The sequence below is a fragment of the Populus euphratica genome, unplaced genomic scaffold (genome assembly GCF_000495115.2).
Source record: "Populus euphratica unplaced genomic scaffold, PopEup_1.0 scaffold212.1, whole genome shotgun sequence".
NCBI lineage: Eukaryota > Viridiplantae > Streptophyta > Magnoliopsida > Malpighiales > Salicaceae > Populus > Populus euphratica.
The window spans coordinates 338579-363867 of record NW_011499976.1 but is presented as its reverse complement, the minus strand read 5'-3'; the positions used below and the strand labels follow the sequence as shown (position 1 = coordinate 363867).

Below are 25289 nucleotides of genomic sequence, written 5' to 3'. Positions count from 1 at the left end.
TTAAGATTTTTTTATATATTAATATTAAAAGTAATTTTTAAAAATAAAATAAATATTATTTTAATAAATTTTTAAATAAAAAATATTTTAAAAAACAACTTTATTATATTTATGTAAAAATTTCAAAACCCCAGGCATAGAGTTGAGTTCTTTCCTACTTGAATTCTCTCATCAAATTGCAATTTTATTCTTAATTTCGAGATGAATAATGAAGATTTAAGTGAAGAATAAAGATTATAATTAAGTCAACCTTCTTTTTTTTGGTCATGCATTGCATTGCATTTGTATTGTATTATATAATATCAATTTCATTTCATTTGAATTTAAAAATTCAGATATGCCGAAAGATGGTAGAATGGAATTCCTATCAACTTTCATTGCTCAAAACAAGATAGAAAAGAATTGGGCCCTAAACATTTCCTTTCTTGTATAAGCAAACGCATGTATACAAAAAACTGAGTTCTTTCATGGGTAAACACTACCTATGATGATAAACATATGAACCTGTGAACTACACGGTAATAATATCTATTCCCCCTCCAAACCAGAAGATACATACACCAGCCCTCATTTCCCTGAAATTTAGAGCAACAACAAAAAAGAAAGATAAATGTTTGATTGAGGCCACAAATTCTTCATCGTCCCATCTTGCGTGACGCAAAGCGCCAGCGATGAACACCTCAAGAGCATGCAACGAATAAGTTGACATCAGAAACCAGCTTCAGGAGAAATCTACTACATCAAAGCGAAAAAGAATCATCCGAACAAGCATCTTTCTTGCACCAATCCATATTGACACTGTCGTGCTTGTTCAACCTGCGTCATTCATTGCATATAGAAAGGGCAGAATCACAGTTCCTTTCAGACAACATTATCGAAAGAAACTTGTGTTTCTGTGCAACTTGACTTTGAATTTGATGCATCAGCCAAGCATTGAAGTAAAGCTAATACATCAACAGTATCATCTAGATAGTATCTAGCTTTGCTTGGCTTTTGGCCAACAGTGCATGCAAAAATCGCTGGAGCTGAAGGGAGTGACGAACCATAAGCTGTGTTTGACATGCTTTCAAACATGTCTTCATCAGATCTGTCATCCCCAATGCACAACACAAAATCTGGGGGTTTCCCATTAGCAATCATCGAGGAAAGAACCTTCTCTGCAACAAACCCTTTAGTTACTCCCTGCGCATTTTTAAGTTCAATGTGAGACCAATTTCAAACAAATAAAAAAAAAAAACGAACATGGGAACAAGCCATGAACAAAAAGCCTGCATGCCTGTGGTTTTACTTCAACAATATTCTGGCCCCTCTTAACAACTACCGGATCATTTGCAAGGCCATTTTCCAGATGATCCAACAGGTCCTTTGCCTGGCAAGATCCAAAATCTGGATCAGCATCTTGGTGGTGCCATACCAAGGCACTCTCCTTAGTCTCTATATAGGAACCATCAGTGGCCTCTGTATACAATTTCATGACAGGTTCAGCAATGTTTTTCCAATCAAAATCATCAGCGAAGGATCTCGTTTCCCAATCAGACATCCCACTCCACCTACAATGAGAAAAAGCAACCCCTTAAAAAACAGAACTTATACTATACAATGAAATGAGTTGAAAACCACTAGCTTCATTCACAATTGCAATGACCTAATCAGTAGAGAAGTTAATTTTACTTAAATGAGCGCTATGTTTGAACCTTATGTGTTCCATTTAATAGACAAACAATGTCTTGCTAGCAAAATTATTGAGCTAGAAATTCAATATTAATACCGATTAGCATACCTCAAGAAGTATCCATGTTCAGCTGCTATACCCAGATTTTCACATTGAGCAAACCAATCACTCAGAGTCTTTTTTCCTCTGCCACTAACTATAAACACATTGTTCCTGGGATCAGAACAAAGATTGCTTATAACAGAGATGACTTCAGGACTGGGGGCTGTAGGAATGGAAGTTCGAGCCACCACTGTTCCATCATAGTCCAAGAATATTGCCCTTTTAGAAGTTCTCTTGTACGCAGAGATGATGTAATCATTGGAAAGCTTCCTAAAGCTAGGAGAAAGTGACAAGATTCTGAAATTCAGACCAAAGCCAATGCCCCAGCAGCGTTTACTATAATGATCTTCACATGCTCGTGTCAAATCCTGCATAAAACTGCGGGCCCAGTGAGATATATCATGGGAGCTAACATAGCGGTAGTGCTTTTCATGCCGCAACTGCTTCTCTAAATCAGGCATGGTGATGGCCACATTCAATGCATTGGCAACAGCTTCAATGTCCCATGGGTTCACTCTTATCGCTCCACTTAATGATGGTGAGCAACCAGTAAACTCTGACACAACAAGTGAACTTGTATGACGTGACCCAGAGGCAACTCCTAAAGCTTCATCCATCATCGGCGTACCCTGCCTGCACACAATGTACTTGTATGGGATCAGGTTCATTCCATCTCTCACTGCATTTACAATGCAGCACTCAGCCAATGCAAAGTAGGCAGTTTTCTCACAAAAGGGGACATGACGATCAATCAGGACCACTGGTTCATAGCCTGGAAAACCAAAAGTATCATTTATCCGTTTGGTAATTGTATGTGTCTCCATTTTTGCTTCTTGTACAGCTTTCCCTGAGCTCCTAGCAGGATTAACAATTTGAACAAAGACTAGTTTTCCCTGCATCCCTGAATTCTGCTGCAAAAGATGCTCCATAGCTAATAATTTCAGACTAATGCCCTTGAATATGTCCATATCATCGACTCCAACAACAAGCCTTTTCCCCTTAAACTGTTTTTGGATTTCTTTGACCTTGATGGAAGAAGATGGGTGATTTAAAGCAGACTCAACTCGACCCATATGAATCCCCACAGGCAAAATTTTGATGTACACTGTGCGGCCAAAATACTCCAGACCAATATGACCACGTTTGGATTCGTAATATAGGCCCAACATCCGGCTGCAACATGATAGAAAATGGCGAGCATAATCAAATGTATGAAAACCAATCAAATCTGCATTCAGCAGTGATTTCAGAATTTCATCTCTAACAGGCAGAGTCCGGTAAATTTCTGACGAGGGGAATGGGCTATGCAGGAAGAAGCCAAGCTTAATTCGATTAAAACGTTTCCTCAAAAAAGTAGGGAGAACCATTAGGTGATAATCATGGACCCAAACAAAATCTTCTTCTGAATTAATCACTTCCATGACTTTATCTGCAAATATTTTATTAGTAGAGACATACGACTGCCACAGCAATCTATCAAAGCGATTACCATGATCTGGACACATAGGCAGCATGTAATGGAAAAGGGGCCACAGATGATGCTTACAGAAACCATGGTAAAAGTTTTTATAAACTTCAGAAGGAATAAATGTGGGTACACAGTTAAATTCCTCCAGCAATTGTTGAGAAACTTCTTCTTGCTCACTAGTATCAACATCAACCCTTAGAGATCCCACATAAACAACCTCAGTATTTTCTGAGAAGCCATCTTTCATTTGCAACAGAAGTGAGTCCTCATCGAAACTGAATGACCATTTGCCAGATTTTAAATCCTTCTGAGCATTCAGAGGGAGAAAATTTGACACTATAATCTTTTTTACAGATGATGGAGCATCAGAATTGTCATCATTAGTTCCATCTCCATCTATGTCAGAAATTATTCCTGGAACAGTCATTATCCTTGGAAGAGCTCTAGGAGCCTGACTGAAATTCATCATATTCCCAGATGCCAAGTCCAATAAACTTATGCAAGAACTTGACACCATTGTTGTCAGATTGTAGTATTCTTGTTTCTGGCTATGGAGTTAGAAGAAAGGAGATGATGCACAATCAACACCTTCCTACCAAAAAGATCTTGAAGGAGTAATGCAAATATTAGAGAACTAAAGACCTGCAGGAAAAGGCAGAAAACATGTTTAACTACCACATGATGTGATGAATAATGCTCATCTTTGAATCAAATAGAAATATAGAAAGGGAATAAAGTATAAATCTGTAGAACGTAAATCATTCAATTCTGCTGCCCTGTATATGCATGAATACAATGTGTACTCGCCAGCAATGCAGGTTCACCATTTGCAATGGATCTTAAAACTATTACAGGTTAAAATTCAGGAAAAAGCAAAGGCTTGGAGCCTTGGAAGTCAGAAGACATATCTAGGTCCTTTGAACATCTTAAGAGCCCTATGCATAACATGTAGGCTCTGTTAATTTGAAAACAATAAAGGGAGGCATAGTAATTTCCAGAAAGTACGTACATCACTCATAGGACACTTTCAAGATCTTGGCCAAGATCTTGTTTGTTCGTATCACTGTGATACCATATTCAGTGTCCCAAGAAATATCCTTTGATTCTTTTCTGTGGGCCAAGGTCCTTGAAAATTTTAATGGAGAATAAACACTTATAATCAGATGATCAAATTGCCAATTAGAGCTAAGATCATTATTAAGATGAACTAGTGAACAAACAGAAAGAAATGTGTATCGTCATAAAAAGAGAAAATAAAGTGAAAATATTTCCAGTGTGAACTTGAAAGGGGAATAGAGTTGTCACAGAGAAACTGCTTCTTTTTATATGTTTGTCTATTATTGGCCCAATTTTTATCATATACTAAAAAGAAAGTGAAATTGCAATTGCTAAAGCCTATCTAGTCTTATTACAATTATCATTCCTGCTCATGAGTCAGCAAATGAAAACAAAGATGTTAACTATTAAATCCATGAAATAAATTAGAGAACAACCGGAGGGTCAGTCACCAGAAAACGGTGACCTACTTGTTGATTACACGCACAAAAAGGGAGTAAGGCCACACATTCCAACTCGAACATGGAGATTTAAAGTATAGCCAACATTCATCATGTTAATCTATGGATCAGAGGAAATAAACAAGTAATCATAAACGCAACCAAATGATTCGTATACATACCTAGATTCACTAGGAAAAATGCAGGCAATGGATTCTTCTTCCTAGATCTTTCTTATTCCTTAGGCAACTCAAGGGAAATTGTTTTGTAAGAATTCGTGGTTGGACACAAATTTATGAAGCTGCTGAAGTGAGAAGGGAGAGTACGTTTTGAAATGAAAAGGTTATCACTGTGAGTTGTATGAATGCAATATAGTCTTCTGATACATGCCTTTTAAAACCCTGTTCCAGCCAAACAATTAAACCACAGAATCTGTCCTCCAAATCAAAATCACTGACTGGGATTACATTTTTATGAGTTGGATTAGCCAAATAAATCCATCCTTATCTCCTCTTGCATCGAAATCTTCGCACAAGCCGACAAATAAAACCAGAAAGAAGAACGGCAACGTGGACGTACTTGATTCGCGGAACAAATGTGTGTTCTGTAATTTTAGATATTCTGATTATTTCAACAAAAATATGACTTCTGAAGACCATAATCTGTCAATTGCATTAACTTATACAAGCACCAATAATTCGAAGTATAAGATTACACTCCGCTATTCATGGCAAAACCTTCTTGGTGAAATACTTTGAAATAAATGAAAATAAGAAATGACATAAGAAACACAATTCTAGCTGCATTTAATTGATATATGTTACTTTATTTTCCAGATTCTACAGCTGGACATTATCAGCAGCAGCTAAGAAGGATTTTTCCTTCAAGGACTCCAACTTGACTTCAAATACACAAGCATACACCATTTAAACATCTCTTGTCCTGAAATTTCACCATTCTTTTATTGGAAACTAATTATACTGAAAAATGGTAATAAAGGAGACTGTATGATAACAATAGCAATCATAAATAGTGGCCTGCATACACCGTTTTAAATCATGCCTTGTGCCCTATCATATGAACTTGAGAACTCAAAATGCCCTTACACCTTATAGCTACATCAAAGCAGAGAAGAGCGGAGACAATCTAGAAAAAACTGTAACATGAAACACTCGGAGACAAAAAAAAAAGTTTCTAGAAAAGATTTTGAAACAATAAGAACATTGGCCTTTCTTTAAAAAAAAACAAGGTCATGAAATCTTAAACATAAGAGTAAAGCCTATTATAAAAGACCCAGAAAAGGAGAGAGGTGATCATGGTTCTTGAGAAAGAATAACTGTTAAATTTAGAAAAAAAGAGTGCAAATGCCACATCAAAACCTATGGATCTCACAGTTCCCATTTAAAAACATAATCTAGAAAGGGTTACCTGAAAGCAAGGAAACTGATTCAACAAAAAGAGCTTCCTGCCAGCACTAAGAACCGAGAGTTACCCTGCCACCAAAATCAATAGCATCAAAGAGTTAGTTGCTGCGAAACAATACAATATACACACTAAAGTAAAACCCAAAGAAGCAATTCATCACAGTAAAGAAAGCCCAAAAAGAAAAACTCCAAACCTAATAGAACCCATCATTTCTTTCACACTTTGAAAGCAAGCAACAAGAGTTAAAGAATCAAAAACAAAAGAAACCCAGAAACAAACGGATAATGTGAAGTGTTTACTTACAAGAAATGAAGTAAATGTTGTGAGAGAAAGAATACTAACAGGGCATTTACAATACAAAGATGTAAAAGAAGGTGATAGAGAAAGAGGAGCGGGTGTTAGGTTCAAAACTGGTGAGATTTTGAGGGGAGAGTTTTATTTATGGCAATGAAACCGACGAAGCAAGGAAAAAATAGAAAGTTCTGAACAAAACGAATAGAAATGGAGAAGAAAAACAAATACAAGAAAAGATGGAAGCATTTTTATACATAAATATTCCTACAGTTTGGTTTGGTGTGTGGTGTTTGTCGATCCAACAAAGGAAGCTGAGATGGATCGAAACGTAGAATATTAAAGTCAAAAAGAAACATGGATAATGGATTGGATTGGAAAGAGCCTCTGTTCTTATGTCTCACACCTACATTGCAACTCTGGTTGCTCTTACGTTATGGTCCTCTGTGAACACTTTTTTTTTTTTTTTTGTATAAAATTTGAAATAGTTCTTTACATGATTCACGGGAATCATATTTATTAAAATTTAATATAAAAAAAGCCTATGATATATATATAACTCATTCGATCCTTAACACAAATACAGTAATGATTTTCACTTATTAATATATGTTTATTAATATATAAAAAAAAAGTTTAGGGTTGAATTATGAATATCCTTGACTCTAAGATCCCCTTCGCACGTGGCAAAATAAGAAGGGGTGAAATGGTATTTTAGAAGCTATGTCAATTAATTAAGATGTACATTCAAAATATCTGAAAATATATATATATATATATATATATATATATATATATAAATTTACCTTGCCTAGGACCTAAGTCTTTGAGGTACCATCCCAAAAGGTAGTCTTCATTATTGAATAAAGAACATTATCCTTCAGCTGTGAGTGTAGTCTCTTTTCGGAGCTCCAAATTTCTGCACTATAATACTGTTGACCCTCTCTTTCTCTCTCTGTATTTACACACGCCTTCCGTACACATATTATTTTTTATTTGAAAAGTATTTAACACAATTTATTTTTTAAAATTGTTTTTTTATAAAAAATGCATTTTAAAATAGTAAACAAATCGGACGGAGGGCAAGCCGGGTGATGTAAACTGAACTGGAGAAATCTAAATTTTAGAACAAAAGGAAAAACTAACATAAAATCCGATTCGTATAGATAAGATGGACAAATTAGAGATTATAATTGACAAATAGATTAAGCATAAAGATTGCATCTTTTACAGTACTTGTCATGCAATTATTAAACCTCCAATGAGTCAATAACAGAATTCAAACCTATAATTAATTTGATGCTGGATGAGTGTTCATTTGAGCACTAGAAGCCAACTTACCAGCGTGTAATAAAACAAGCTATTTTTAACATTAGTATATTAAAATAATTTGAAAATATTAAAAAATAATTTTAAAATAAAAAATAATTTTTTTAATTTTTTTCGGAACGCAAGTCATTTGGAAGAAGATGAGCAATGTTAGGAGTTCAAGGAGAGAATTATGGCGAATGAGAGAAGCAGAAGGGGATATTATTATTATTATAGTCAGGAACCAAAATGAGCTGTGGTATAATGATTAACAGCTCAGCTGTAGTAGAAGTAATGGAACAGACCAGACCAGCACTTTTGACGCCCTCGTTTATTTCGATTTTTTTTTTTTTTCTTTCTTCCTTTTAGACAAACAGATATTGATAGGGACAGGCTACAGGGAGAATGTGAGCGTTCCGACAATGCACGCGGCTGCTCGACCTCGCCATTTTCCCACCTGGCATCCATTCTGGACATGAACCCCCACCCCCACCCCCCTCATTTATTCCCACCGCGTCTCCACCCACTTTCTGTTTTTACCAAATCACCCCTCTCCCCTGCCTTCCATAACCAAAAAAAAAAAAATCAACCTCACACCCTGTCCTCTTACTGGATTTTATTGGGCTATTTTTATATTATTCTCAAAACTAGTTATAAATTAATTATTTTTATATTTAAAAAATTAAATTTATTTTTTTATTGTTTTAAATTTATTTTTTATATTTTTAAATTGTTTTGATATGTTAATTTTAAAAAATAAAAAATTTATTTCAATATGTTTTCAAGTAAAAAGTATTTTAAAAAATAATTACCATTACAATTTTAAACAACCTATTAATCTTTAATTCTTAGTATTTTAAACAACCTATTAATCTTTAATTCATTCATATTCAAATTATACATTTACATAAAATTATTTTCCAAGAAAATAAAGGTAAGAAGGTCATTTGGGGGGATAAAAAATGAAATTTGATGTGTTTGTTCACCAAACAAATTATTTTCTTTATATGGTTGGATGATAATACAGTTTATTTGTTAATTTCATTAATAGATTTTGAAGCTTTGCCTTATCATAACACATTCTTTTATGTTTTGGTTCTTCAGCAACAAAAGAAAAAAATGATGAAAAAATTCTATGAATTCACCATTTATATATATATATATATATCATGGCACAATGGATTTGGATGGCAGAGTTGTAATATAGAGGAACAATAAGTCCTTCCTGGTAATGCGGAGCACGATGCGGATAAAATGTAGGGGACAATGATCCTTTCGATTGCACTTTCACCAGACTCCTTCCATTTTCCTCATCTTATCCTCTTTTTGTAAATCCCACAACCTCGTACGGACTTTTTCTTGCTTAATTACAACAATACCCTCTTATCACTCCATTGTTTCTCCTGCTAAACCATCCCTGGGCGGAAGAGCACGCTCTAGGAGAGATCACAAGGGGTGTTTCAATTTAATTAAAATTAAATATCCATTCCATGCCATTTAATAGCATATCCTTCATCATGTGGCATATAAGATCACAGAGAAATTTTAAAAATATTCACAGGATATTTTTTATAATATTAATAAACATTTTATCATGTGCAGGTAATAATTATCAATTTTTTTTATTTAATTCAATTGATTTATTATTGTTATATATTTTTTAATTATATTATTAAATTAATTGAGTTTATTAAACTCTTGTAAGTCACATCCAACATCACAACACTTGATGTAGAGTGGTTGGTTCTCTCGAACACTCACACGCATATATATATATATATATATATAGGAATAACATTAGGAATAACTTAGCGTCTTGATTTTAAGGAATAACTTAGCGTTTTGATTAGGACTAGGAAGGCAAGTTGTGGAGTCAAATTCCCACTAAAGAATATAGTCAAAAGACAATAAACCTGGAGACAGCGTGAAGGTTGTTTTGTCCAGTGGTTTATCATTCAAGCCTCTCAATCGTTATCCTGATGGTATAATTTGGTCGGTCATTGTTTTTTCATTATTTCCGTGGTAAATATTCATTACTAAATGATGTGGGTTTAATTTATATATTTAATATGTCAAGAGTTAGTGTTCGCATTATGCGTATTTGATATTATAAATTAATGTTAATATTTAAAATATCTATAAAATCAGGGTGTTTATCTTTTTTAACGCATGTATTAGAAAGTTTCTAGGAAATAAGAAGTTTAGAAAATTTCTCAAAATTTGTTTCTGGAGAAAAATTAAAATGTGTTAATTTTGATAAAAAAACAAAAACAAATTATAAAAGTTTGTTCTTAAACGATGCAACAACAAGATATAAAAGTGTTTGGTTAAAAATACTTTTCAAATTGAGGTTATAAAATAATTTAAAAAATATATATTAATATTAATGATTTTTAATTTAAGTATTTTAGATTTAACTACTATTGTTACATCATGAAATGAATAAAACTTAATATAAAATATTTTTATTGTTTCATTAAACTATCTACAATTCTATCACGTATGAAATACATCCGACAAGAACTACAATTTCATTAGTTTCATAAGTGCTCAACAATATTAAGTAAAATATCATCAGGAATAAAATTTGGATTGTGATCAAATTCTATAAATGTTACATCATCAAGCGATTTTCTTCTAATTTATGTAGTGTAATTGAATAATATAAAACACTAGTTTTTTGAATAAAAAACAATTAAAAATAAAAAATAAAATTTAATTTTTATTTTATTTTACTGGGTCAGACCCAATTCAATACATTTAATTTTGAATTGGATCTGGTCCAATCAAAACAGTAAACACATTCTCTACTATTCAAATGAACAATAAAGTTACTCTTACTTTACGTAGAAGAGAAAAAGAAACAGATAAAAATTGCTTATCATAAATTGAGGTTTAACCTTAGCTTCTTAGCGAGACCTAATGAAAAAAATATGATTAATATTAATCAAATATTTTAATTTAATATTTATTTTCTACTGTTGCTGCTATCACAGTGCCAAACGGGCACTTAATATATAGAAATTGGAGGCAATATAACAACTGATAAAGTTATTTTTCTCAATAAAAAAAGAGTTATTATTTTATATAGATTTTATTAATTGTTTTCAATCTAAATATAAAAAAAATTAATTTTTGATTGAAAAGAAAAATATTTATATATATATATTTTGCATAACCAACAATAATTCTCTTTAAATTTTGAGATTATAAAATATCTTATAACGAGATGGAACTAAATAATAATTTACACAGTAGAGGACAATTGCCTTTCTTTTTACATTTAAGGTATGTTTGTTTTACATGTAAAACGTTTTTCATAATATATTTTACATCAAAATAATTTATGATCCTTGATAAATAGTGATATAAAAATTATTTCAACAATAAAATAACAAAAATAATGTATTATGATGATAAAATATTGATGATATTAATAATAATAGAAATGATGAAAGTGGAGTGATAAAATAGTCTTGATAGGATATAGATGATAATAACTATAATGGTGGTGTCATTTTTTGTGGCAAGTGATGGTAATTAAAAGTACATGTTGGATATTATTATAAGTGAATTAATATTAATAAAATATTTTATAAAATTTTATAAGTTAGAAATATATCTTAATAAATAAATTAAATTTAAAGATTTATTTTAAGATAAAAAAAACAAACAAACATTACTATATCTGTTAGATGGCATTACAAATAAACAATTATTTATCAATGTTAAACTAATTATTATAAAATCAATATATATATAAACACAAATCAATAAAATTGACATTAACTTTTTAAAGAAATAAAATCATTCAAAGGATTTGTTTTATTACAGACACAAGCAAAAATACATGTAGCTTTTACACTTGTTTCCTATATGTAATGCCTCCTCTAAGATATATTCATGCATAATAGCATGGCAATATAATTTTTTATTTTCATTCATATTTTGATGTAAATCTCGTGATTATATAGTCATATAATTTATAATTAAGATTAAAATTTAATTTTAAAAAGCTAAAAAAGATCTGATAAAAGTGTGATACCATGAAAATCTATTAAAAAACATAAACAATATTAAAATTAAATCAAATGATATCATGAAGCCAATTAATTTTTGATAAGTTAGTTTAGATTTTTTTAGAAATTCAAAAATACAAGAATCACTCTCACACATAAACTGAAAATTTAGAATTATATTATTCAATGACTGTCTAATTTTAAACTTATAAAGAGTTTAAATACTCTTAGAAAATAACCATAATAGATCTACTTTTGAGGAATGAATTAGTCTACTTACAAAATTGACCCAAAACCTATCCTCTAACCCAAAACACTAATCCAAATAAATCTTGAATTTTAATTGAAAATTAAGTATTAATTAAGCTCAAATAAGCTTTGGGCTATAATTAAAATAATATAAATAAAAATCATAAGTTGATTTTCTATACTGCCGTGAGAAGAGAAGAAAAAAAATACAAGTTTGATATAATACTTATTTATAGCCTACAATGTCACCCAATAATCCTAGAAACCAATAAAAAAGTTGTCACCCTATAATTTTCAAGATAAAAAGGAATTTTAATTGTAGCCTTGTATTTATCATGTTTTTGAAAGGAAAAAAATTGTTTTTATTGTTCTTTTTTAGTGCCAATTAATTGTCCTTGCAAATATAGGAAACTTTGCCCTACATTGTTTTCTTTTTAAGCTTGGATTCTTTGTTTTTTTTTTGTTATGTATTCTCCTCTTAATTAACTAAGATATCATACTATATAAAAAAAAATAATTAATGTTCTCACATGTAATAGAAAATCCATAATTAGTTTGAAATTCACAAAGTAAATGGAAACAACACAAAAACAAGATTGACATAAACTAGTGCAGAAATGGTGGTCTTATTGCCGAAACTTCATAGTCCAAATAAAGTTAGGTTGAGCTCCTCTTGCATATAAATCAAATGTACTAAGATCTATTTTTGATGCTCCAATAAATCTCTAATTTCTTTATTTGCCGAAACTTGTAAGATTGGTCTATTTAATATTTTTTTCAATGCCTTTATTTTAAATTTTGTAATTGATCTATTTAGAACATCTAATGAATTTTTTTTGGTGTTCGTGAGTTTATCCACATCATATTTATTCCACAAAAACAAAAAAAAAATCATTTTAAATCATAACTCAATAAATTCATTCATACAAAACACATTAAAGTATATAACAAAATCAAACTATATCTCAAAGTTTATTTTTTTGAATGCGTCTAGCTAACTAACGTTAGAAAATCAGCTTTTAAAATTATTTAGAAAGGAGAAATAATTTCTATTGAAGTGTAAAAAAGTCCGAGCTTTTTGTCAAAAAAATAAAAAAGTAACTTGCAAAGCTACTTTGTTTATCGACAAATTTGTGGAAAATATGAAAAATCAAACTACTTTGCCACATAGTGAGAGAGAGGACTGACTGATATGGGCAAATACCTGCCTGTGCACTCCAAGGACAGCGTTTTAGATCACTGAGCATATAGGCCCTTGACGCCCACACGCTCCTTTGCTTTTGGACTTTACAGGCGAAGGAGGTGTCCTCCATTCTTATGAATAATTGAGAGTTCAAATTTTAGATAGCATTGTAAGTTCATTAAATTTTCCAAGAATCCTTTAACTTTACTAAAAGTGATCTAGTCTATGTAAATAAAAGTTGGCAATATCTTATTTTTTAATTAAGCTTTTCTTCTTAATAAAAACATAAGCTCAAATGGCAGAATAATATGTTTTTTTAAACAATCCAGAAGTGTAAATATATTGTATAATTTTGAAAAAATTATTTCCTTTTGATTTTATTTTCAAGACAGAAATTTCTTAAATTAAGTTTTTAACCAATAAAAGAATTTAACAACTGATACCAAGTTGGAAAAAAATAAAATGTTATAAAAAAATTTACTTTAAATATTTCTACATGTACATAATCTATTAATATTTTTGTTCAAAAAAATATAACTATAATAAATACAATCATGTGCATCTAACACCATATAATTATGATAACACAATAAAATCACTAAATATTATTTAGGTTTGTGGTCTAGCAGTCTTAACATAAAATTTTTTATTTTTGTATTTTAGATTTTAATTTTTATGTGTATATCTGTTATTTTCATAGTACTTTATTTATTTACTAAACATAAAATTTTTTATTTTTGTATTTTAGGTTTTAATTTTTATGTGTATATCTGTTATTTTCATAGTATTTTATTTATTTACTAATCTTATTGTTTCATGAATTTAAAAATTAATTATAATATATATATATATATATATAAATAGATGTGGATATCTGATTAGTACTTAAAAGTGCATTTTTATCATGGTTTTATATCATCATTTTGCACTTGAAGTATCAATAACTCCTTAACTAAAATATGTTTTATAATAATGTATCTAATAATATAAGATACCTATAATTTGTGGTAAATGTCTATTTTTAATGCAGGTCTATCACATAAATGAAAGGATTGATTGATGACTTGAAGAACTTAAATTGCATGGATAAAGAGATGGTCAAACTTAGAGAAGAGATGTCGGTGCAATCCAAACCGGAACACTGTTCGGTAATTGGTTTATATCTGGAGCTACAAATCTTAGATTTAGGTCCAATTTATATGGATGAAAAGGTAAGACATAGGCCTACAACTTTCATATGGAGCCCAAGATCTAAAAAGGCCATTATCAAGTCCAAATTGTAGCAACAATAAAGAAGCCCGAATCTGTCTTCCAGCCCGAGCACTGTTCGGTATTTTGGCCATATCTGGAGTTCTAGAAGTCCAAATGAGCTGAATTTGTTACACAAGAAAGCTGATACAATTGCCTACAACTTTCATGTTTACAACTGGCTCCAATTTTGACGTGATCAATGACGTTTTGGGCAGACAAGAGAAGATAAGGATTGTCACCAAGTCAAAAGTTGGCCACCCACTTATCAATTAGTCATCAAATCAATAGTTCCCAATTTTGGCCTATAAAAGGAGGCATTTGCCATGCATTTAGGCATCTTGGTTTCCAGATCAAGATCATGCTCTTCCTTTCTCTCTTTGTATTTTTTATGCTTTGCTTTCATTAATATTAAGTTTATGCCTTTCATTTCCTTTCCTTTACTTAGTTAACTTTTATGTTCTTATTTTGTTTATCTATTTTGCTTTCTTTCATTATGTCTAGCTAAGTTAGTTATGTCAAGGTGAAAAGGTTACACTAATGGTGTAAGAATAAGTATAATGTAAACTTAATATGGACTTTAAAGTTTGATACTAACATGTTTTATATTTGTTATCTTGTTCACTATTTAATACTTTGCTTGTTAAATGACTAATCTTGATTTATGTTGTATAACACTTGGTACAACAAATGCTTGGCACTTTCATAGCCCATAATGTATGGTATAACCGACACCTGAGCTATGAAAGGAACTTGATTTGTTGTTAACATAAGTTATAATCATGAATGCTTGACGAGATTTACAAGTATTAGCATTAATTGAATAAGATGACTAATGTAATCATGTTAACAATATATATACTGATTGGAACCTCCTTTGTGTGTGGTTTCCAATTCAATAATAAGAGTTTATACTATACTTGTTTGATATACCATTAGTGGAACCTCTAACCTTGACATTTGTTATTATTATTGTTTAATCCTTACATTAATATTTCATCTCCAAGTTCTCATCATCTTTTTCTTCTTCTCTTTCTTTATTATTATTATTATTACTACTACTAGTATTACTACTACTATTACTACTACTATTACTACTATTATTATTATTAATATTATTGTTGTTGTTGTTATTGTTATTGTTATTGTTGTTGTATTTTTGTTATTTATAATTTGTACAATTAACCTCCCTGTGGTTCGACCCCGGTCTTGCCGGGTTATTTATTACTTCGACACTCCTGCACTTGGGAGAAGACATCAACCTTTTAGTCGTGTCAATATCTCAAGTTATCAAAAATTAAATAAAAAAATAAAATCACTAAATGAAATGACGGCATCGGCAGCTCATAAATGGGCCACGTTGACTAGCAAAAATGATTATGACCGAGCAATTGTTTGAGAATCAATTTTAATAATGCATTTTAGTAAAACGCAGAAAAAAAAAAAAACGCATCTTCTTGCATTTACATCACGAAAAAAGGATGGACCCACCTTCCCCTGGCAACCGTGTTTCATGGCGGGCTGTCGCAAGAATTTTGAAGGCGTGTGGGGAGAGGCGTGGGTCTCCGGTCCTTATCCTTTAAAAGCGAAAAAGAAGAAACCCATGGGTCCCACAGAATTTCTAAAAGTTTTTTTTTTTTTTTTTACCTTATGATTGTTCCCAGACATGGAAGGCTGCAATTCCCGCAGCCTAAAGATCCGTTTACAGCAGGCTATAGCTCCAAGGCCCAACCAATGCAGATGTGCTCTGACAAGATCCATGAACATTCATGCATATCCAGCTCGTGGTCAAGGCCCAAGGGTGGTATGGGCTTCAAGTTCGAGAACATTCTTGCATATTCACTCGACGTGAACTTATGGCTAATGAGTGTTTTTTACCCTAACAAATTATTAAAAATATTATTGATTCCCATGTTAATTTACCGAAACAAATCTTTTGATATTCGAAATGTACGAAAGGACACATTTATATCATTGTCTTTGATAAAATATGGTAATGAGTGTTTTTTACATGAATAGTTGCCTGACCGAAACAAATCTTTTGTTTATTGTTTTGTTTACGATTCCTGCATTTATTTATTTCTACTATTTTATTTATATGTTTATATTTACATGTTTTTAATTAATTTTTTTTATTTTCAAAGAAATTTAATTTTTGTTCTTGGTTTTAGATATCAATATGCTAGATGTGAACTTATGCAGTTCCTTATGTGAACTCTTTTAGTTTCCTCATTGTTGATTTGCACGATACCGAATAAAATCTCTTGTTTTTTATTTTTTATTTTTATGGATGTGCAAAAAATTAAAAAACTGATTAAATAAAAAAATAATCAAACTGTAAAAAACCGGTTAACATATTAAAATTATAAAAAAACTATTCGATGCAGTTTTAATTTTATAAACTTTAAATTAAAAAAACCAAACCAGAGCAGACGCCTCCATCCTCACTATCACCGTCCACCGTGATCGCTGCCAAAAACAGCAGCCCTCACTTCCCTTTCTTTTTCCTCCGACCAATACTGCCACCATCTTGACCAACCTGCAATAGCCCCCCGCAACAACAACTTCTCCTTACACCAGCCACTCTCTGCAAGACTGCACCCCCTGTGAACAGTGCACAAACCAGAAACCTACACTCCTGCTCCCCAGCAGCAAGCTTCCTCTCTGCGGACTGGCACTGTGCGCCTCCTCCAGCTCCATCAACATCCAGAAACCACCACTGTGCTCTGTGAGCATGCACTAGCCATAGCAGTAACAACGTTCTCTAACAACCTTCTCTTTTCAGTAGAGACGAGACAGAGGAAACCAGAGAACAAAACAGGAGGAACAACACGGGGAGGGGGGGGGGGACGAAGAAGAACATAAACACAGACACAGAAAGACAAATACAGAGAGAGAACAGATGACCCAGAAAGTGAAAGACGAGAAGAAGCAGAGGAGGGAGCTGGAGGAACAGAGGGATCCAAAGCAAGCCACCGCCTTCGACTTCACCTCCATGCACAGGTAAGCTCTTCATTTACCTCTCCTTTGCAATTATAATTACATGGGTAGTCTACATATGCAAATTTAATTCACAGCTCACTGTTTAGCCAACATATAATTCACTGAGCTGTACCAGTGACCAAGCCCGGGCTGGTTGGACGGGCCAGGTCTGATCTTAAAAAAACATTGTCTCTTCTTCATTTAAATTCAAAGTTTACATATTTATTTATTGGTGTCAAATAAGAATTACCGTCAGAATAAAAAATACCGAAAGTTGTAGATTGAGCAATATTTATCAAAACTATTAAAAAAATATTTATAATTATTTATTTACATCATATTATAGAACCTTAAAAATAAAACAAAACAAAGACAAATTCTTAACAATTTATTTATCGTAAATAGAATTTTTAAAAGGTAATAATATCTTTTTTTTTATATAATCAGTTTTGTACCATAAATTTTTTATTAATTATAAAATTTTTATTGATTAGTTAAAATTTCTAATAATTATAATATTAAGTAATGATTCTTTAAATAATTTTTTTTAAAAATAAAATATAAGATATCTATTTTGTTTTATAATAAATAATTTTTAGTTGGTCACCCTCATATCTCACAAAAATAATTTTTTTTTGATAACACGATCCCAAACAAGAAAATTCTATTTGTTGTATGAAAAGCACTAAAGAAAGTGTGCACCTCTAATTGATAGCTGACCCTTCAATGGACACCATATAAAAAAAGGATTATCCTTATATATAGTTTATCATTAATAATAAAAGACTTCGAGGGACACAAGGAAACAACATGGAGGGCGTGAGTGGTTGTATAAAACTTAGTTAGCACAATTGATTTTTTGCAAATTCGGAGCAAACTTAATGACCATAATTGGCTTTTTATCAACTTTTAAATAAACTTAGTGACCATAATTGATTCCTTGTCGCGTTATGGTGAGGTCAGTGACCACGTATTGGCCCTCTGTAACCTTTACATGTTGATTTTTGTTTGTGTTTAAATTTCAATAAACAAGGGCAATCTTAACTATAAATGTTTTCAGGATTTCCTTCGATAAATTAATGGCAATTCACTCATGATCATCTAAGATGCAATGGATGATCTTATGCATACTAAATGTATTATTTATGCAAGAATAATAGAGAAGACATGGGGTAAATAATAAAAATCATACTCTTTAAAGTTACAAAGATTTAAGAGATTTATATACCTCATCTTTAAAACATTTCCATTATTAAGGAGCTAACTTTTCCCTTATTCTTTAAATCCAATAAGATTGAAGAATTTTAACTTAAGAGAACCTTAAAATCTATTTCTGATTTTTTTTTTTAATTGTATCTTTAGCCTTAGCATGAACATAATTATTCTTTTTGATATTTCAATTAGAGGTTTTGATTAGATTTCATGATTTATTTTAATTTATTTTTTATTATATTATCATAGTTTTATAATCTGGATCACAAGTTTTAAAGGTTAATCTAAATTGATTCAGGTTATAATATTATGTTCTTTTTTTATATTAATTTTTTTTCTACTTTAATTCTTCTACAATAAAATGATTGAGAATTATATTTTATAATTTATTTTGATTTACTTTACATGGATTTACTCTAGTCTTATGATACGAGTTACAAATTTGGTAGGGCAACTCGGGTTGACCTGAGTTGTGTTTTTTATTTGCTTTCTGTAATGTTATCTCGGACTATTAACTCAGATCATGAGTTTAACGGGTTAATTTAAGTTGATTCAAGTTATTTTTTATATTTTTTAATTTATTTTTTTAATTTTATCTTTTAACATCAAGTTGATTAAAATTAAGTTGTATACTATGTTTTAATTGACCTTTTATGGTATTATTATGGTCTTATTATCCAAATTACCAAATTATAAATTTAGTAAGTTAATTCTGGTTGATTTAAATCTTTTTTTTAAATGATTTTTTTTAATTTCACCATTTACTATTATATTGATAGGAAATTGAGTTTCATAATTTATTTTGATTTATTTTATATGAGGTCATTATAATCTCATAACTTAGGTCACTAATTTGATAGGTTAGCCCAAATTAATTCAGTCGATTTAATATATTACTATCTCAATATTAAAAAACAAAGATTTCATCTTGAATTCTTCTTATGTAAACTAAGTTTTTACTGGTTGATCCAATAGCTTTCGGACCTAACTGGATTACAATGAATTAATCTTCATATAATTTTTTTTTTGGTTTTTACTAGAGAAAACTTGGACCTATCAAGTTAACTGGATTACAATGAATTAATCTCCATATATTTTTTTTTTTGGTTTTTACTAGAGAAAACTTAACAATGCTTGAATATTTTTTATATTAAAAAAATTAATATGATCTATAGCATAACGGGAATTTAGTACTAACCAAAATCAAGATATATATATATATATATATATATTAAAATATCCCAAAACTTTAGAAAAAAATAAATCCTTAAGCTTCTCAATTTAATATACATAGTTTATATCAAAAACTACTTTATGTTGTGTTTGTTTCTTGGAAAGTAGTTTTTGAGAAACCATTTTTCAGACTTTCTTATGCTTGTTTGCTATTAAAAAAGTTGATCAAAGGAAAACCCTTTCTGGTTTAAGAAAAATTTGGCTTGGCTTTCAAGAAAGTGTTTTCCTGAAAAATTTGAGCGGAAAACACTTTGCGGAAGTTATGAAAAATTTATAAATGTCATATTATTTGCTGATTATATCAGATTTGATCCTCTAATTTTTTATTGTTATATATATATATATTTTATTTTGATTGCTATATATATTTTGTTTTGAATATTTATTTTTCAATTTTATCTCATAAAATTTAATTTTTATATTAACTTTGGTCCTTATGTTTATAATTGTTATTTACTTTTTTCTTATTATTTTTTTATTAAAATTTTTTATCTGTCAAATTTGATCGTCATTCTTTTAATTGTTACTTATTCTATTTGAAATAATTTATGAAATGTTGATTATTATTATTTTAATTTTTAATTTTTTAATTTTTTAGATTTGATCTTTATTATTTTACTTATTATTTATTTTATTTGAGATAATTTATGAAATTATATTTTTTTAATTTCATTATCTTTTGATTTTTTGATTTTTTAGATTTGTTTCTCATTATTTTAATAAATTTGAGAAAAATAAAATATTAATAAATTATTTTCCAGCTTATTTTTCATTACATAACCAAATACTGAAAAATATTTTTTAATTTATTTTTTATTATATTACCAAATAAAAAAAATTATTTTTCAGTAAATAAACAAAATTTCAAAAAAATAAATAAATAAAAAGTAACTGATCTAGATAAATGAGTTTTGAAAGTACACTAATTTATTTATTTTTTTAAAAATTTATTTTTCAGTAAATAAACAAAATCTCATTGTGAAAAAAATAAATAAATAAAAAGTAAATAAATGAGTTTTGAAAGTACACTAATTTGGGTAAAAACTGGCGCCGGAGTTTGGAACCAGCATCTTACATTGATAAAAATATTTTTCAGTTACTAATTCAAACCATCATTAATGTGTTGTTAGTTTTACCACTTGCTAACCAAAAAAGGAAAAGGAAGAAGAAAATAAAGCTCACTAGCTAGCCATGCTGATCATCAAACAGTCCTACCAAGCAATAGGCAATAGCGTACGAACTCAGCGCTCAGTCGTCAACAATGCCAGGCCCCGGACCGCACTTGATGTACACCATGGCTTCGGGTCTGGCCCTTACCACGTTGACCAGCGGCCGGTTCAGCCCTCACCACACCCTCTTTTACACCATCAACGCCTTTTTTGGTCCAGACATCGGCTCCTTCTCCGAGTGGCTAGGCTCCATCCTGGGTTCTTCCTTGCAGCTTTTAGGCTCTTCACTCGCTGACTATATCCACGACCCCTTTTACTATATCTTGATTTTGGGTCTTCCTTTGTGTGTTTTGTACGCCTGGGTCTCCAAAATTTTGCTTCAATGGAAGCTTCTTGATTCAGTTTCTGGGGTAAGACAATAGACTGTTGTATTTTTGAACTTTTGTCAAGGTTACGTTAGTTGAGTTGAGGAATTTGGATCATTTGGGTTGTTTTGGTTTAAGGTTGTTTTAATTGGGTTTGGTTTAAGAGTCCTGATTAATGATCTGAATTGACCAATTAAAATGTGGTGTGATGGGTTTAGCCTGTGGTGTTGTTTAGGGGGAAAAAAGGAAATGAATCTTGAAGCTTATTTCTTTTTTTGTTTGGTTTCCATTGAGTCTGGAAAATTGTTGTAGTCATTAGGAATCACTGCATTTGGTTCACCAATCTATTTCTAATATTGATGTTGCTTTATAATAAGTTACTAGCAGTTGGATTTGTCATCTGCTGGTGTTTTTTATTTTTTTGCAGCTGCCCCTTTCAAGGAGGCAATGCTTCTTGTTGGTGTCCGCTGGAAGTTTATCACACTTTTTCCTAGATCACTTGTTTGAGGTAACATCCAGTGGTTTGTATTATGATTCTCTGCTTAGCATTCTTGTTTCCTTTCTATTATTCCTGTGCTTCATGTGTGATGGTGTGGTGTTTTTAGAGATTTTGATCAATGGATTCAAGTATGTTTAATGCGTTGGAAACGTTTGTGTGATCTTTATAGCGTGAAATACTGCCAAATGACCCATTGAAAGTCTATTGAAATCCTGGAAATATATTAATGTTGTAACTTGACATAGCAAGGGTCGTGGTAAACATTTCAGCACAGCTTAGAGATTTAATTTGTGAAATAAAATCCAAATTTGGTATGCGTATAGTAAATGTTTCCTTCAATAGGAGATAGGAAAGTGAGTGGGGGTTTGATTAGAGAAGAAAGTTAAGAGTATTTACTTCTGGGGGGGAGAAATAATTAAATGATTATACCACTTATTTGTCACACAACATGCGATCTCAACGAGTAAAATGAGTTGCAGCTTATTTAAACAGCTGTAGCCAACATCATTTTATGATTGCCATGATCTGTGTCTTCTAAAGCTAGCATGTGAAGACAATTGAAAGAAATGAATTGGAATGCTATATTATATTGATATATAATTGCATCTTTGCAGCAACAGGTAGCTTGTGTCCTGGTGAAATTAGCAATTTTCTGATGGAAATTATTTCCAGAGCATTTCAAAATGCTACTGCTACTACTTGCATTGTTGTAGGTTGATGGAAGAGTATTATTTTAGATTGTCCAAGCATGTTGTAAGTAAATATAGCGTTTCCATCTTAGACCTGAAGATTTTAGTGTATGGCAATGCCCTGACCTTTGGGTAGGCTACAGACCCTACATCTGCATGATTTGGGTTCGTTGACATTATTGTAAAGCAGTTGTCATTCTAGTCTTTGATGCAGTTCTGTTGCTGGCTTAAATATGATTTTCTTTTTTCTTTATCTAACCTGGATAATAAAATGGAAGTGAATCTACAGTATGAACTTGCTGATCTGTTCCATACCATGGCTACCATGCATTAAAATGGCTCCATGCAAATTTTAACTCCAGAAACATTAAAACTTAGTGTTGATGCTTACACTAAATAAAAAGTTCCTGAAAACAAAAACTTTGAATTTAAGTTTGGGAACAGAAAGACTTCATTTTTGAAGACTGCTGTGGTTAGACTTCTTTACTTTCAAGTCTCTGCTTAGAGATTTTTTTTTCCGTGTTTTCTTAGGAGAACTTCAGTTTCATATATGGAAAACTTTATGACAGAAAGATAATGTTGGTATTTTAGTAGCTATTCCATTTGTGGAAGGCCTAGTAATAACAATCTGTTCTTGAAATTTGCTTTTGTTTTCCTCTCGTATTCATCATGCCTCTGGGTGCCACACATTCATTTATTTTTTCAGAATCATTTGTGCCACGAGTTGACCACATCTGGCTGTCAAAATGTACAGGAAAATGGACATTCATCAGTGTATACTTGGATATTGAGCACTGGTTGGTGGAAGAATCGAGCACCTGTCAATCCGGACGCTGTTTTTGTTGTTGGATTCTTGTGCACGTGCTTAATTGGTGGCTTTATTTATCTTAACAGGTCTTTATATGTTGAGCCTTACATGTTGATTTTAATGTAAGAATTGTTCTGCCCTTAACATGCATGTATTACTCAAAATGTTTTTACCTGCAGAGTGAAGCCTTCAAAGTCAACTAGAATACAATCGTACAAGTCATCGAAACTTGTCGTGATCATTGCGAGCCTCTATTGTGTATGGTGCGGAAGCCAGATATACATGGTGAATCCTCGTCGGCCAGCAGTCGGTGAAGAGGCTGATCTCGGAGTTCTTGTATTTTTAGCCACCTATTTTTTCCTTCCTCATTGGTTTTGTATTTTGTCCATGAACCCAAAAGACCAAGGCTCGGATCAGCTTCCAGTTTGATAGAATTATCACTACTGAGATGGTAGAAAATCCTGTTTATATACTTATATTTAGTTGCAATGATCGATGCTGAGCATAAAGGATTTTATTTTAACCACCTGGCATGTGAATCATGGAGACTGGTTACCTTGACCTTTGGACTGTTCTCTTGATAGTTAGGCATTATTATTCCAAAAGATTTAATGCCCAATTATTCACACCGTCATTTACTTTATAGTCACATATATAAAATTTGGTTTTGTTTTTAATTGTCATTATTTAAAAATTAATTTAGTTTAATATGTAATTCTAGATCTTTAACTATCATTCTTTGTACGTTCAATAAATATAGCAGAATCAATTGATGAAGAAAAACATACTTGAATTCGTAGGTAGAACCTTTATATGCAAAATATAAAAAATTATTTTCTTTCAATAATAAAGATAGGGAGGGATATAATTTTTAACTTAGTCTATTTCTTTAAATTTTTTTAATAAGTTGTGACTTATATTCATAGATAGGTAGATAACCATATTCTAATAAAAGTTCTTAGTTGTTTTGAAGCAGTAAAAGTTTCAATTTTTTATTGTTATAAATAAAATAATTATTAAATGTGTGTGTGTATATATATATATATATTATAATTTTAAATAAAATTTTGTTGTATATTTGAGTCTTATTGATTCTTTAAAAAGATATTTTCTTTTACTTGGCTCACCATTTAAGCCATGCGATTATCCATTATTTTGTAGGTATAGTTTATATTATGTGCCTTTGAAGTCTTTTATGATAAAAAACAACTTGTTTATATTGAAAGGTGTCAGCCTTCATAATAAAAAAAATTGTAACCTTAATGTGCACGGCAAGTCATCCTATGTCATTGAATCATCCATTCCTTACCAATAAATGGATAGGTTTATTATGACATAAATAAGATGTTTTCCTTTTGAAAGCCAAAATTACCTTCGAGATCTTGCCGTATCAAGTTTGCCAAGCAAAATTCATTTGAGCCATTTATAACCAAAATTTGAGGTAATTTTCTTTTCCGCAATCCTAACAAGCATTTGCTCCATATATCAAAGTACATCCTATCATTGAATGATATTTTTTGGCTTCTTAACCATAAAAATCTAATCTGTATGAAAATACTTTCAAAATTACATTTTAATAAATTTTTTAAATTTGTGGCATGTTTCCAAGATAAGAAAAATAGTTTTTTTTAAAAGTTCATTGATCGAGTTTAACTTTGGTAAAAATAATATTGATGCATAAAAAGTTCATGCGGTCCACCAAGAGAGCAATACCTATAGCACAAGGTCAAGGTTCCCTAACCATGAAGTAGTCAAACATATTAATCATATAGGCAAAACTTGATTGAGATAAAGAGTCAAGTGCAAACTAAGCAAGAGAGATGGTGAAGAAAATAAGAGATTAATATTTCAAATCAGGTAAATATGTATGT

General features: G+C 30.9%; 2 protein-coding genes across 7 annotated transcripts; one reads left to right on the top strand and one right to left on the bottom strand.

Moving 5' to 3' along the window:
- Positions 1–348: 348 nt before the first annotated feature.
- On the bottom strand, positions 349–6879 carry LOC105139550 (probable alpha,alpha-trehalose-phosphate synthase [UDP-forming] 9). Of its 6 annotated transcripts, none has more exons than XM_011046023.1 (6): positions 6467–6852; positions 6167–6231; positions 4921–5342; positions 1781–3884; positions 1277–1550; positions 349–1182 (listed from the first exon to the last, which is right to left on the bottom strand). In XM_011046023.1, exons 4-6 carry the CDS (start codon positions 3757–3759, stop codon positions 862–864), a joined length of 2574 nt encoding a protein of 857 aa, XP_011044325.1. In that variant the 5' UTR covers positions 3760–3884; positions 4921–5342; positions 6167–6231; positions 6467–6852; the 3' UTR covers positions 349–861. The 6 variants fall into 6 exon arrangements, with proteins under 6 accessions (XP_011044325.1, XP_011044326.1, XP_011044329.1 ...); XM_011046024.1 differs by having other exon boundaries at positions 5197–5342; XM_011046027.1 differs by lacking the exon at positions 6467–6852 and adding an exon at positions 6357–6438.
- A 14149-nt stretch (positions 6880–21028) lies between these two features.
- LOC105139549 (uncharacterized) lies at positions 21029–24095 on the top strand. Its single transcript, XM_011046020.1, has 4 exons — positions 21029–21467; positions 21850–21930; positions 23365–23504; positions 23598–24095. The coding sequence occupies exons 1-4, from the start codon at positions 21150–21152 to the stop codon at positions 23845–23847; spliced, it is 789 nt and encodes a 262-aa protein (XP_011044322.1). The 5' UTR covers positions 21029–21149; the 3' UTR covers positions 23848–24095.
- The last annotated feature ends 1194 nt before the right edge of the window (positions 24096–25289 follow it).

Coding starts and splice junctions, on each gene's coding strand:
- LOC105139550 (XM_011046026.1), bottom strand. CDS start 3,759: ATGGTGTCAAGTTCTTGCATAAGTTTATTGGACTTGGCATCTGGGAAT. Junction 1,551..1,780: donor GAACATGGATACTTCTTGAG/GTATGCTAATCG, acceptor TTCTCATTGTAG/GTGGAGTGGGATGTCTGATT. Junction 1,183..1,276: donor TTGTTGAAGTAAAACCACAG/GCATGCAGGCTT, acceptor AAAAATGCGCAG/GGAGTAACTAAAGGGTTTGT.
- LOC105139549 (XM_011046020.1), top strand. CDS start 21,150: ATGCCAGGCCCCGGACCGCACTTGATGTACACCATGGCTTCGGGTCTG. Junction 21,468..21,849: donor TTCTTGATTCAGTTTCTGGG/GTAAGACAATAG, acceptor ATTTTTTTGCAG/CTGCCCCTTTCAAGGAGGCA. Junction 21,931..23,364: donor TCCTAGATCACTTGTTTGAG/GTAACATCCAGT, acceptor CAAAATGTACAG/GAAAATGGACATTCATCAGT.